Raw genomic sequence first — 15,662 nt, forward strand, 5'->3', positions numbered from 1 at the left:
TCTGGGGCTCCCTTGGGACTCTGGGAGTTCTGAGGCTTTAAGAGAAATATTAAAAATCATGGAAATTATATCTAAGAGCTCTAATAGGAGTTCCAGAAAAAAATGAATGAAGGCTATGGAGTCAGGCTCTAGAAGAAAGAAAATGTAAGTCTTCAGATTTTGATCCACCAATGGATCAAGCAAGATTAGTAAAACATCTGATAGATACATCCTGGTGAAATAATCTGATTTCCAAGGGTAAGGAGAAAAGTTGGAAGACTTCCACAGAGAAAAAAATTAGCATCTACAAAAAGATGAGAAATCAGGCAGGTGTCAACACAGAAGACAGCCAATTTCTTTAAATTTGTAGAGATGGTGATTAGATGAATCCTCTATCCAGGCAAGATATCAAGAGGGAGTGTGAGGGCAGCTTAAGAATTTTTTTTCACACTTAAGGGTCCATAAAAATCATTGGCACTGTATAAGTGTATTATATATGTATAAATGTGTATGTAGGTGTATGTATGTATATATCACAATCACTGTAGGAGTTCCTCTATTAAAATGGAAAATGAAAAGAGTGGGATGGAGTAGCTGATTATGCCCCAGAAATAAAGAAAACTAAAAAGACTAAAAAGTCATTTTTTTCTAAAATGTGATTGCATAATAGTAGTGGAATGTGAAATGATATTAGATGGTACACAAATCAAACTGAAAAAGTTATACATCCTTTAACTGTGTGTTAAAATATTTAATTAATACATCAAATATAATTTCTTGGATATTGCTTAAGACAACCCTAAAACATGATAATATAAGGTTGTTTTTTGAAAAAATGTTGCTTTTATAGAAGGAGAAAATACATAGCATCTTAAATTTATAAATCAAAACTTATTATTTGATGTTATAATGGCAGCCACTAGAAAAAGTCACAGCAAAAGTTAACACTGATTGATTCTGAAGATGCAAGCTTGGTGCCTGAGAGAGAGGCTTTTACTTTTAATGTCAAACCTTTTTGTGCTATTTTTTTTTTTTTGCGGTACACGGGCCTCTCACTGTTGTGGCCTCTCCCGTTGCGGAGCACAGGCTCCGGATGCGCAGGCTCAGTGGCCATGGCTCATGGGCCCCGCTGCTCCGCGGCACGTGGGATCTTCCCGGACAGGGGCACGAACCTGTGTCCCCTGCATCGGCAGGCGGACTGTCAACCACAGTGCCACCAGGGAAGCCCTTTGTGCTATTTTTTTAACCTTGGAAATTCGTTTTTTTTTTTTTTTGCTTGTTTTTGTTTTTTTAAAAATTTTCCTTTGCTTTATTATTTTTTTTTAAACATCTTTATTGGAGTATAATTGCTTTACAATGGTGTGTTAGTTTCTGCTGTATAACAAAATGAATCAGCCATACATACACATATGTATATCTCTTCCCCATATCTCTTCCCTCTTGCATCTCCCTCCCACCCTCCCTATCCCACCTGTCGAGGTGGTCACAAAGCACCGAGCCGATCTCCGTGCTATGCAGCTGCTCCCCACTGGCTATCTGTTTTACATTTGGTAGTGTATATATGTCCATGCCACTCTCGCACTTCGTCCCAGCTTACCGTTCCCCCCCCCACCCCGTGTCCTCAAGTCCATTCTCTACATCTGCGTCATTATTCCTGTTCTGCCCCTAGGTTCATCAGAACCATTTTTTTTTTTTTTAGATTCCATATATATGTGTTAGCATACGGTATTTGGAAATTCATCTTATAATTAACACTTGAGTAATTTAAAAAATTCTCATTCATCACATGACTGATTAAACAATTTATATGATACGAAGGAATGGGTAAATTAGAGTTTCGATTTTCACATCTTTAGCTTTGGCATTCTACTTGGTGAAATGTCAGGAATTTTTGGTTCTAGATAACAGTAATGATTTGAAATGCCTTATGCCTGTAATGCCAGCTTTGGTCCGTTTTTTCATTTGTTCTTCGCTTGTCACAGGCATGTATACTGTAACTGGCACAATTTTAAATGAACCCAGTAAAGAGAAATAAAGTCCCTTGATTCTAAACATAAAGTTTTTAGAAGACAAAGAATATTCTGGGTTTGTTTTGTTTGTTTTGTTATTCTCTAATAATCCTTAGGTATCCTTCATAGTATTTAAAACAAAAATACCCTGAGTATAACAAAATTTATTTAAAATAATTTTCTCATGAATTTAGAGGACTAGAAATAATCATTTAAAAATCCTTATTACTTAAATGTGTTCACGAACGCCATGTTTGTTTAGCTTTCATTTTCCATGAGGTCTAGTTTGCAGCATTTTCCTCATTACTTGGATGTTGCACCTATAAAATAAATATGTATTCCTCATGCTCTACCCATAAGTTTAATCATTAGAACCAAAGCTTTTTTCCACTTTCAGCTTTTAAATAACTAGATGTTTCAGGTGTCTTTCTGCATGTCCAGCTTTTTGTAATGTCTACTAAGTGTTGCTACATATTATTGCAGCTAGTATGATGATCTGTATAGCTTAGTAAGAACAGATGTTCTGCTGTGAAAGCAGATACCCACAACTAACAGAATCATTATTGGATCAGTAAACTTAATACAGTGATGGGTTAACTTGCTCATTGTTCACATCCCTGGAGAAATCACACATACCTAACACTCTCCGCTGTTCCATATCTTAATTAGCTTAGGTGAAACTGGGCTCTTACTTACAAACATTTCAAAAGTACTACATTGAAGACAAAGATGTAAATAATCTATTAGAAGTTTATATATCTTCCTTAAAGTAATGCCAATATCGAAAGCATCAGTAAGGCATATAAAGATCTGGGTTGTAGTCCTAACTCTGCCCTTTACACATAAATACTCTCGCTGATATTCCTCTGAATTCAATCAGCAGTAGTTCTAGTTACCTTTGATAAAGAAGCAGTAACTTCACTATAGACAATGTTTCTTGCCTGTCTTCTTACTTTACTCTTACTGTAATTCGGTCAGGTCATTTTAACTTTTCTGAGTATTTATTTTTCTTATTTGTGAGACTTGTCATATACTAGTGTCCATCATCAGATGAATGGATAAAGAAGATGTGGCACATATATACAATGGAATATTACTCAGCCATAAAAAGAGACGAAATTGAGCTATTTGTAATGAGGTGGATAGACCTAGAGTCTGTCATACAGAGTGAAGTAAGTCAGAAAGAGAGAGACAAATACCGTATGCTAACACATATATATGGAATTTTAAAAAAAAATGTCATGAAAAACCTAGGGGTGAAACAGGAATAAAGACACAGACTTACTAGAGAATGGACTTGAGGCTATGGGGAGGGGGAAGGGTAAACGGTGACAAAGCGATAAAGAGGCAGGGACATATATACACTACCAAACGTAAGGTAGATAGCTAGTGGGAAGCAGCCGCATAGCACAGGGAGATCAGCTCGGTGCTTTGTGACCGCCTGGAGGGGTGGGATAGGGAGGGTGGGAAGGAGGGAGACACAAGCGGGAAGAGATATGGGAATATATGTATATATATAACTGATTCATTTTGTTGTGAAGCTGAAACTAACATACCATTGTAAAGCAATTATACTCCAATAAAGATGTTAAAAAAAAAATCTAAACCATTAAAAAAAATTACATTTGGCAGTATAAGTGGAAGTGCTTTGAATTTGGCAGGAATAAATATTTGTATTTATTATTAATCTGTATAAAAATTCTAATAAGTAGGGATGTTGCCATCATTGTTAACTCCGTTTGTCACTGGGAAACCGAGGGTAAGAATTTGCAAGGTCACAGAATTACTTAGCAATGAATCTCATACAAGAAGCTAGATGTAAATTTAGCAACATTTTTAAATAGAAGAGCACATTGATTTTAAACCAGTCATTTCTAGATTACAGAAAGTGTGTGTGTGTGTGTGTGTGTGAGAGAGAGAGAGAGAGAGAGAGAATTTTACATATTCTTAAAGTTATAAGAAATCAACCTTCTTGAGACTCACAGACATAGAGAACATGTTTATGATTACCGAAAGGGAAAGGTGGGGAGAGGGATAAATTGAGAATTTGGGGTTAACAGGTGCACACTACTATATATAAAATAGATAAACAACAAGGATCTACTGTATAGCACAGGGTACTGTATTTAATATCTTGTAATAACCTATAATGGAAAAGAATCTGAAAAAGAATATATATATGTGTGTATACATATATATCTAATATGTATCTATATCAGTATATCTCAGTCAGTTTGCTGAACACCTGAAACTAACAACATTGTAAATCAACTATACTTCAATTAAAAAAAAAGAAATTAACCTTCTTGGCAGGAGTTTATTTTTGAAATTTAGTGTAAAAAATTGAGGTGTAAGAGCAGTGACTTTATACCTTTCTACTCACTCTTGCTCAAACCAAAGCCTTATTTATATTGCTGAGCTCTTTTTTGTTCTTTAGAAAGCCATGAGCTCCTAGTATGAGCCAGCCACTCTGTTAGATTTTGAAAATAGACATAATGAAGTTGATAACTTTGCTCACTGTTAAGAGTAGAACTCAGAGTTTAGAGGGAGAGTCAATAATTTAGCAAATGCAGATGGAGTCTTGTTTGTAAAATAGAAAATAATAAACACCATATGGATGAGATACATTCTTTTTTTTTTTTCTTTTTTTTTTTTTTTTTTTTTTTGCAGTATGCGGGCCTCTCACTGTTGTGGCCTCTCCCCTTGCGGAGCACAGGCTCCGGACGCACAGGCTCAGTGGCCATGGCTCACGGGCGTAGCCGCTCCGTGGCATGTGGGATCATCCCGGACCGGGGCATGAACCCGTGTCCCCTACATCGGCAGGCGGACTCTCAACCACTGCGCAACCAGGGAAGCCCTGGATGAGATACATTCTTACCTGAATATAAAACAATAAACTACCTTTCTATTATTTTCTTCTATCTAATCAGAAATAAAGATTTTTAAATCAGTTGGTAAAACAAATATGACATTTCTATCATTTATTCAGGAAAATCAAACTTCAGTAGAATTCATCAAACCTTCGGATCAGATTTCTACTTAGGTAAAAGAATTCAAAGAAGTCAATGGCAGGCTTCATCATGTGAACATGTAACTATAATTGTATTTGTTGGGAAAAATTTTAATATGTAGATCTGTGTGTTTTTTAACTTGAAAGAGGAAGGATTTAAAAAAATGGTCAGAAGGAAATCAATGGTAATGAAAAATGTGGCTAGGATTTGTGAAAAAAAGGTGAAAATAATGTAAAGCTGATTAATTTTAAAGTCAGATTTTCCTTAAATACATTCTTGAAAATGCACATACATAAAACTATTTAAGATTTGAATAAATTATAGGGGGCTCCCATTCACAGAAAGCTGAAAGAGGCTAAAATCCCTTATGAAACTGTATTTTTACACAAGGTCCGTGCAGTGGGAGCAGAGTCTTAACCAATGGACCGCCAGGGAAGTCCCTCATATATGTATTTTTAAAAGCACTTCTTTCCTTTCCAAGTTAACATACAAATGATTATCTTAATTCCAGTTACTATCTGATCAAATTAAAGATATTTAAATTTCAGCATATATAATGAGTTCACAAAGTTTATGAGCCCTTTGAGTCTTTTCACTAATGTAATTTTTTTCACTTTTAAGTGAAATAATAGGACAATCAATAAGTTGTTTAAATAATTGCACAAACATTGCCTAATTGAAACTATTGGATCGCAGGCTACAAAATTGTGATAGCTCAAGGCGTGTTAATCATTTGAGATATAAAAGTTTGAATTCACCATGTGAGAGGCAGTCAGAAGTGTTAATATATATGTAAGTTCAGTTTACTGATTTGGGGTCTTCTGTGTTGCTGTAGTAAAATACAAATAATATTTTCAAGTCTTTGTACTGTAATTATTTTGTAAATTGATTAAAGTGGCAGTTTTTTTTGGTTGGGCTGCACTGACACTCAGATATGCTTTTATCATTTGACCCTATTTTGTGAAGGTTTAACAAATGTTATTTCTAGCCTTTGGTGAACATGACTATGCTTTATGAAGAAAAAAGTGCAGATTGAGGTTACATTTCACAAAGTTTGTTAATGGTTTCTGAATTATGCAGCAGAAATTGTAAGCCACACAGTTTCAGAAGGTATCCATTCAAATTCTGGATGGATTGTCATAAATAAAACAGTTTCATCAAGTCGCTGAGCATGTCATCACAGTTCTGAGGAATGCTAGTGTCTAGTTTTTATCCAAAATGAATTGTGCGTTAATATGCATAAAGATGTCAACTGCAGTGAGCCATCTGCAGCCAAACTGCTGTCAGCTAGTAGCTGCCTTTGTGGAGGAGGTCATGTGGGTTGGGCATTCCTTGAATAGCAGAACGCATAATCTGTTATCAAACTTTACCTTGGGTTTCTCTTGATAATATTATATGTTATTATCCGATACATATTATTTAATTATATTCTCTATGGCATTCAAAATAATATGAATAAAAATAATACATAGATATCTTAGAGATCATTTGATGAGAAGTAGGAAACAGGTTTAGAATAATTCATCAATAAATATCTAAAATTTACTTGGTATCTAATACAGAGGTAAGAGTAATCATAAGAAGTGGTTGCTCTTTTTAAGAGTCCATGTGAGGATAGGAAAAGAGAGGAAATAATTGGAAAAAAAATATAAAGCAGTATCTATTTGAGTCTAAATGCTGTGCTTCAAACGATAGTAGGAATAGTTGAGAAGGGGCAGATCTTAATGGAGAATGGAATAGTTAAGTGGTAAAGGAGAGGGGTCATCGTGTAAAGCCTAGGAAGCATTTGGTAAATGGAAGAGGAGTACAAATTGGATTTCGAATCGTGACTCAGGTAAGAGAGAATGAGAACACTGCCTTGATGGAGTAAATGGTACATTTAGATACCGTGGTTTGCAGAAAAGTTTAGCTGTGATGCATCAGGAAGTAAGAACCCAGCAGATTTTAGTACAAGGGCAGGGTGATTGTGTGATTGAAGAAAATGTATTCAGTAGCTAACGTGAATGGTATGAACACCAGCTAATATAAATTCCTAATATTGTGTTTGTTCTTTAGATGGTCCATTATGCCTCCTACTATGCTGTGTTGTTGAGCAGAGATTCCATTATAAATCTTCTGTAGGTTTGGCGTTTAAAATGTCCAATTTGGAGCACACTGAAGGGTGGATGTTAGTCATAATGCCTTCTGGACACTTTTGTTTTGAGAAGCTTCCATTACCTTTTGAAGCGAATAGATTAAGAACAGTTCCAAGCAGGAATATACTTTAATTCTGGAACCCCAGTGTTTGCCAACTCATCTTATTTGTTAGATGTATTGAGTTAATTATCTTGAATTATCATTAAAGACATACTCTTAAAAATCAGAATCTCATTTTTCAGTACTTTTTTGATAGTGGCACCAATAATTGAAACTCTGTGTGGAATTTACAATTAAACTTTCAAGTGGTACCCTTTGAAACATTTAGTAAGACATTTATGATTATCCAGCAAAAGCCTTAGCCAGTGAAGTTGTATTACTATATTTCACATGACTCGGCTCTGATATATAACATAAAAGGGAGCCGGGGGAGTTGGATTAAACAGGGAGCTGTGTTAGTAATTATAAGCAGGTCCACGTTAGAATACACAATGACCTCAGAATGAGCAGAAATCCTGGCTGACTACTCTCTTACCCCCATTTGTATAGCATATTGTCAGAAGACTGAATGAACAATTTTATGCCTTTTTTTTGCTTCTTTCTATAGAGCTAATTGGATTAGAGTAGCTCATTAAACACTTATGTCTCCAGATCATGAATTCCATTTATTCATTTGCTGTAAGTAAGACTATAGGTGGGGGAAGGAAAAGATGACTATTTTTCCTTATTTGTTATATAAAATCTAGAATTTATGAATAGTTGAGGCATGACATATTTATCTAACACAGATTCTTTCATTTTACTGCTTGTATGTTGAAGGTAAGCTCCAGTGTTAACATTGCATAGAGGCTTAAAATTTTACTGATAAGACCAAAAGCGTTCGAAGAAGTGGGGAGGGGGGGAGTTGAGGGGGGAATTGCAGGAAGAAAGGAAAAAAGCACTCATCGAGGGCCAGATCAGGAACCGAACCGTGGCTTTGGAAATACTGATACAGTTGTAGGCGCCCCTGGTATTGTTTCTTGAATTTCTCCCATTGCTTATCAAATGGATGTGGATGATTAGAGGAACGGGTGCTACTCGTGTCAGGGCACCTGGGAAGTTGTTTATGAAATATTGGTGAAAGGCTTCTTCTGAATTAGGCTTGGCCTTGGCTATTGTCTGACTTCTTTGGAATAGGTAGTAAGGGATAAGGACTAAAGTCTTCTAAGATCCACATTCATAGCTATAGTGAAATGAAGACCCAATCATGCAGAACTAGGAGAACCAACTGTGTTATAGATGTGGATACCAAATGGAACGGGCAGCAGGTGTCTGAGGCAATGATGGTAGTAAATTCAGGTTCATCTCTGTTCATAGTTGGAGATAAACATTTAATTTTAGAAGTTAAACAAGACAGTAATTGTCTCCAAGCAGTGAAAATATGTATGGTTAGCAGGTGGGGTAAGTATGGGGTGTTACTTCAGTTCGAATCAAAATGGGGATGTATGATCCATGAGCAAAAGTATAGTATAGGGAGAATGGCTTGCAACCAGAAAATGAAGGTAGAAGCCTGTCATTTAGGCAAGGTAAACAGTGGCGATTAACAGAGTACACACAGAAATGTTGTAGCTTGAAGAGCGTAAACATTTTAAATTAGTTTATTTAATTGAAACCAGCTCAAAAAATATTTGTGAACATCTATAATTATTAAAGGGTCAGACCGTACCAGGAAGTCTTTATCATTTGTTGCTTACAGTCTTTTGGTAAATACAGCCCTGGAGGTAGCAGAATTATGTCAGACTATACCAGGAAGTCTTTATCATTTGTTGCTTACAGTCTTTTGGGAAATACAGCCCTGGAGGTAGCAGAATTATGTAAGTGCTAACATGAGAACAGGAGCAAAATTATATATTTTGAATTTCTTGCAAAAATTAACTTTATTTCACAGTTATTGGAGAGGCGTTGAGGTTTGAAGAGAAGTAGAGTCAACCCCTTCTGTGGTGGTTTGTTTTAAACAGGTTATATTTGGTGGAGGTATGAAGTATTTGAGAAATGACAAGGGCCAAATGAGGGACAGTGGCTTTGGAAATGTGAACGAATGAATGGGGAATTACCTTTCATAAGCAATGCAGACACCCTTTAGAAATAACTGAAAATGCAGTAAAGATATAATGAGATTTTTAACTGGGATGAGTGAGAGGGCAAAGGTGCTATTACTACTCCTTAACTCTCCCTCAGTGCATTGTGAAAAAGTAGATGGTGGTTCGTGATATTAATGTCAGGGCGGGCTATGGAGTTTTTCATTTGATTAATGTATAGGAAAGATTTTTTGTTTTTGTTTTCAGCTCAATCAGGGACTTGGAAATGCTGCTGTGTTCAGTAGTAGATTAAGTTCTGAGATAAAACTCATTTCTGTTTTCAACAGATTTGGCCAGAATTAAATAAAAAAGAGGCTCTTTCTGAAAAATCCTAAGAGGATAAAATGCTTTTCATATTGTGAAAGCTACAGACAATGATTTTAACCTGTATTCTCACAGTGAGGAGGAACATTGAGGGATCAGATGTCTTTTATATGTTGCTTATCAAAGTGAAGAAAATGGGGTCACGAGAAGGACAAAAGATGTTCGAAAAAAGGGTGTATTAAGAGAAAAGTAGAATTGTATCCCTATGAAGAAGCAGTGACCTGTGTTATCCACCCCTCTTTTCCTAACTCTCCCTTGTCTGCTTACTGGGAGACATAGTCACATACATTTATTAACTACAAGGAAACATTTGATTTTGGATTGAGGACAGTATAGTATGTGTGACCCACTATTGAAGTAAATCATACGTTAGATATGCTGTGGTAGTGTTCTAATTTTGCAGTGGTCCAAAGATGGAGTAAAAGCCTACTGGCCAGCTATGCATGACGCTCCAATGTTCCCATGGCAAAGAGACTTAAAATTTTGCTGATAAGACCAAATGCATCCAAAGAAATTGGCGGGGGTGGGGGCTTGTTTGAGGGAGAACTTGCAGGAAGAAAGGATAAATGGACTCATCACAGTATCACCATCAGATACTTATTATATATCTGTGATTATCTTGAAATTATATTATGCTTTAACCTGTTTCTTACCTGATTCTTCTATAATATAGTCTCCATGAGGACAGAGATTTTTGTCTCTTTTGTTCAGTGGTATGTGCTAAGTAGAAGTTGCTCAATAAATATTTGAATAAAGAAAGAAACAGATGAATACATTTTGCGTCTTCTTTGGCTCTGCCATTTGTTAGAAAGAATAGAGCAATTAATACAATGACAGACACTAGCCCTAGAAGTTTGTAGTTTAAAGTGGTTAATCTGGGTATAGCTCTCATATAGTAATTTATAGAAAAAAATCATTGATAAAATATAAGTAAAGAATTATGCTTTTAATTATATTTTCTTTCATCTTGTCTGGCTGCTTGATTATCAGGTCACATGGTATCATTTAAGACTGTGGAAGAAAACAAATGAGAAAAAATAAATAGTAGAGTAGCAGAATTGACATTGGCAGTAGGGGAGGGAGATGGCTGAATGTGTAGGGGCACGTTTATGGAGAAATTTCCTTCCATCAAGAAGGGGACACAGTGGAGTGAATTTCCTTACATTCAAGCTCACCTTTAGTCATGTTACTTACATAGGTAACAGTTGCTTGATTATGTTTTGGGATTCAAATATCTTTATGTTTAAAGAGTTATTTATTAGTGAAATGCCTCAAACATACAGGAAGGTAAAGACAATATAGCGAATACATAAGTACTCAATACTCATGTTGAAAACAAATGTAATGAACACCCAAGTACCTTCCACCCATATGTAACAAATGTTTTCATTTTGCTTTTTGATTCACATTTTTAAACAGAAATATAACTTGTCAGTTAGAGTTTAAAATGTTCCTTCAACCTTCTAAAAACAAAAGTTTGCTTTCCATGAGATTTCAAAATAAGCCCTGTTATACTGGTACCTGAGTTTAAATAATTTCAGTGTCTTTTTTTTTTTTAAGCCATTTTAATGATTAAGAAAAAGGTACAGTAGAGTTTTTTTTCATTAAAGTTTAACAGCATAAAATGTCAAGTGAAAAAAGTTTTTAAAAGTTTAGAAATGACTAGTTTGGTTTCTTTTCAAAAGGGAATTGTTTCAAATAGAGAGTATGTTGTTTGCCAGCCTAATACTTTACAATTTTGTACTGTAGAAAACTTTTCTCGTACTTATGCTCCATATATTTAGTTTTTCATTGTGTAGATTTCTGAACAAAGAACTTCAGTGCTAAACTGGTAACATTGGTTACTTTGGGAGTTAAAGATTAGATCATGAATTTGCCCTTCAAAATTACTTTCGTAATATTTAAAGTTTTGTATAATGAGCATACGTTATTTTGGAATAAGAAAAGGTAAATTTTAAACATAGGTACTTTTAAAATATCTTCTAAAATATGGTAGTACCAAATTCAACATCTCCTTTTAACAATGAAGGTGATATGAAAAGAACAGATGCATTTACGCCTATACATGATGCATATACGATGTGATTCTCACATATATATCTCACCAGTCATATAAGTATATTGCATACTTATATTGCTCTTTGCAGTAATGAAAAGGAAATGGAAGCAATGTTTTCTCTGTTAGATGATGCTATCTATGATAATTTGAGGGTGTGCCATTATTTTTCATTTATTTTCTTAACAGAGAATGTTCTCTTTCTAACCTACAGTGGCTAATACAAGTTTTTTGTTTTCTCACATTTGATTATATCACCTTGGAGGGGGAAGTGATGCTCTTGCTAATTTAAGAAGGTAGCAATGTGTTAATAATTTGACAAGCATACTCTGGGTTATATAACTAAAAATTGTTTATGAGCCATCAATAGAGAAAATATCTAACATAACTGATTCTAGAATCTAATATGTTATAATTAATTTTCTTTTATCATACATGGTTTTCTATTTCTAGGAGTAATCAAACTGAGTATTTTGTTTTACAAAGGCAAAGAATAACAAAACTAACATTAGAAGAAAAATACAATTCTGTGCTGATTTTTATTTTGTTTTCAGAGCTTAAGGCTCAGAGGTTCATTAGTTATATTGTAATGTACCTAACATTTTAATAGTTTAATAGAAATCAAGTAAAATTATTTGATGTATATTTTATGTTTTGCATAATAAGAGACATAGTTTCAAAAGGTACCATGCAGTTTAAAAAATGTTTTTGTTTCTACATTGTTATTATCTCACTGACTATTGTTTTATATTATTTATATTATTTCTAGATAAAAGAGTGGCTCTGTTTAAACTGTCAGATGCAGAGAGCTCTAGGAGGTGACCTGGCTCCAGTTCCATCATCACCCCAGCCCAAACCGAAGACTGCCCCTGTTCCTACATCAGCAGTGAGCAAGCCAACCCCACAGTCACAGCAGATTTCTCCAAAGAAAGATACTACACCCAAACAGGATGTCTCAAAGGCACCTGAGTCTAAAAAGCCCCCACCACTAGTGAAACAGCCAACCCTTCATGGCTCCCCCCCAGTCACAGCCCAGCAGCCTCCCGAGGCAGAGTCCTCCTCCAAGCCAGCCCCTCCCAAAGAGCCTTCCGTCCCATCTGAACAGGCCAAGGTCTCCGTGGCTGATGATAAACCAAAGCAGCCCAAGACAGAAAAGCCAGCCACAGACGTTGTGTCTTCATTGTCAACAGCAGCAAAACCGGATGTTCCAAGCTCCAAAGTACCATCACAGGATCAAGAGAAAGCAATTCCTACTCTAAAACCAGACTCTGCCAAACCCTCACAGAGTTTTCCACCAACAGGAGAAAAAGTCACCCCATTCGATTCTAAAGTCATCCCTCGACCTGCATCAGATTCAAAACTTATTTCACATCCTGGGCCTAGTTCAGAGAGCAAAGGTCAAAAACAAGTTGATTCAATTCAGAAGAAGGACGAACCCAAGAAAGCACAAACCAGAATGAGTCCTAAGCCAGATGCCAAGCCTATGCCAAAAGGGGCACCAACACCCCAAGGTCCACGACCTTCCACTGGCCAAACTGCCCCCCCATCTCCACAGCCCCCGAAACCTCAGGAGCAGTCGAGACGTTTTAGTCTGAATCTGGGAAGTATTTCTGACGTCCCTAAATCACAGCCCACAACTCCTCAAGAAACAGTGACTGGGAAACTCTTTGGGTTTGGAGCATCCATTTTCAGCCAGGCGTCAAATCTCATCTCCACAGCAGGCCAGCCTGGGTCTCATTCACAGGGTGGGCCAACGGCCCCGACAAAACAAGTCCCTCCTTCACAGCCACCTGCTTCTCAGGGGCCACCCAAATCCACAGCACCACCTGCACCTGCAAAGGCTATCCCTGTGAAAAAGGAAACCAAAGCTCTAGTAGCTGAAAAATTAGAGCCCAAAGCTGAACAAGTTTCAACAGTAAAAAGAACAGAAACGGAAAAGAAGCCTCTGCCCACTAAGGACAGCAAACCTTCAACAGCCGAGCCTCAAAACGCTGCTCTTCCCCCCAGACTGGAGGAAGTCCCCAAACCAGAATCAGCCTGTCCTCTCTGCAAAACTAAACTCAACATAGGTTCTCAGGATCCTCCTAACTACAATACTTGCACTGAATGCAAGAAAGAAGTGTGTAACCTCTGTGGATTTAACCCTACACCACACTTGACTGAGGTAAGCAGTATTTGTATCACATATGAATGTGAGTATATCGTGTTTATTCTGAAATATTTTGGTGGCCAAGTTTCTGAGCAAAAAATATATTTTTAATAAAGAAAAATTGATCCTGTATCTTTGAAGAAGTTTCAATTACTTATTATAGGCTTACTCTTACTAAAAGTTAACATAATTTAGATTTTTCTGGCTTAAAGTACCAGAAGTAAGATGATGAAATAAGCTGACAACTTAAAATAACAATTATCCCATCCTTTATATGAATTAACAACCTATAGCTTCAGAGCACTATTTGATTTTCACCTAAAAACACCAAATAAGAGTTGTAATTTACTATTCCCAGTATCTCTAATCCTTCCAGTCTCTTTCATACCTTAAAAAGAGAAGCTTGATTGATAGCAAATCTATAAACAACGTGAGATCTGTTATCTTACAAAAGTTAAGAGCTTTGAGTAAGTTAATAATATTGTCTGCTAGAAAATATTGGTTCAAATATATAATGTCTAGACTTTTTATAATTCTGTTTGAACTGTTATCTGACATAAATATAATAGAGCACTTTATTAGGAACTGTGGAAAGAAAAAGAAGTTATATGGATTTCAGTGACTAAAGTGAAGGATTTTTTTTTAATGGGGTGACCGAAACACTTTTTATACAGTGTAAATGACTGAAAAGCAGATGACAATTTTCTACCTAATACAGTTATAGAAGAATGAATCTGTAAGCATTAGTCGTGTGTTAGGGCTATTAGAATATTTGGATATTGAGAGACTGAGAAGTTGAATAATGCTGCTGTCTTAGATAAGTAACAGTGATGTTTTAGTGAACATTTTGGGATTGAATTTAGGTCATTGTTCATTGTTTTTATACAAATCAAAAATACTTAAGGGTTATTTTATTCTCCTCTCCTTGATTTTGTAATTCATTGGGTTGGAAAAAAAACGGAACAGATTTTTAGCAGTTATACAAAAGAAGCTTTGAGATTCTTGGTGGTGTTTTTGAGTTAAATTTTAAAAAAATAATAAGTTATAAAATATTTTTATTTTTTACTTTTGAAAGATATTCGGTTGCTTTGACATGTTTAACACCGTATGAAAGTGTTGTCCCTATAGACTTAAGCTGATTCTTATCCTCTCTAACTGTGATGAATAATGTTAACCACAACCCATTTGAAAAGTAGATAAAATTTGGTTTCTCTCAGCACTTCATGAGTGGTAACAACTGTAATTATTACTTACAGTATTCAGCATTCATTGTAAAAGCAAAACAACTTTAAGTGTCTTCCATATTTTTAAAAGAGTTGTTTTCTGTTGTGTAATTATGAAGAGGGAAATTTCGGTTTTCCTAGGACAGTTGTATTAATTTCATAGATTCTAAAAATTGTACCCTTTAATGAGGAGCCTATGGTATCAACACCATGCAGTTAGTTTAAATAGTTAGAAAACAAACTGCACCGCTAAAAACAAAACCGTAATGTCTGCATTTAAAGTGCATTTTGTGCACACTGAAAAAAGGGCTGTAACTTGTGTGTGTGTGTACATATGTATATGTACACATTTGGGCCATAAGGATTATTAGAATTCTGTCAGTGTTTCAAGGTGTGAAATGAGAGTCCTTGGGCAGAGGGACAGTAAACCTTCAAGAAAATCTTTGATTTTCTGTGTGTTGGTAAATTATATTTCAGAAGTGGTAATTTGGAAAGGAGATTCCTTGAATCAAGCAGAGAATTATCTAGGATGTGTGTGGAATTTAAATAGTTTGAAAATATAAGTGGTTTTAAGTTTTCAAATGGTTTAGGGGAAGTCTTATTTTAAGTATGATCAGTGGGATTTAGATGATCTGTCATTGTTCAGATTGTTTTTTTC

At 35.7% G+C, this 15,662-nt stretch overlaps 1 protein-coding gene across 1 annotated transcript in view; it reads left to right on the forward strand.

Moving 5' to 3' along the window:
- The window catches only part of PCLO (piccolo presynaptic cytomatrix protein), a 365,674-nt gene that overhangs the window by 14,254 nt on the left and 335,758 nt on the right, over positions 1–15,662 (forward strand). The window contains exon 3 of the mRNA XM_060156163.1: positions 12,402–13,796. Coding sequence (XP_060012146.1) covers positions 12,402–13,796 — 1,395 coding nt within the window. The remainder of the gene's footprint in view (positions 1–12,401; positions 13,797–15,662) is intronic.

Source organism: Lagenorhynchus albirostris, chromosome 8, assembly GCF_949774975.1.
Source record: "Lagenorhynchus albirostris chromosome 8, mLagAlb1.1, whole genome shotgun sequence".
NCBI lineage: Eukaryota > Metazoa > Chordata > Mammalia > Artiodactyla > Delphinidae > Lagenorhynchus > Lagenorhynchus albirostris.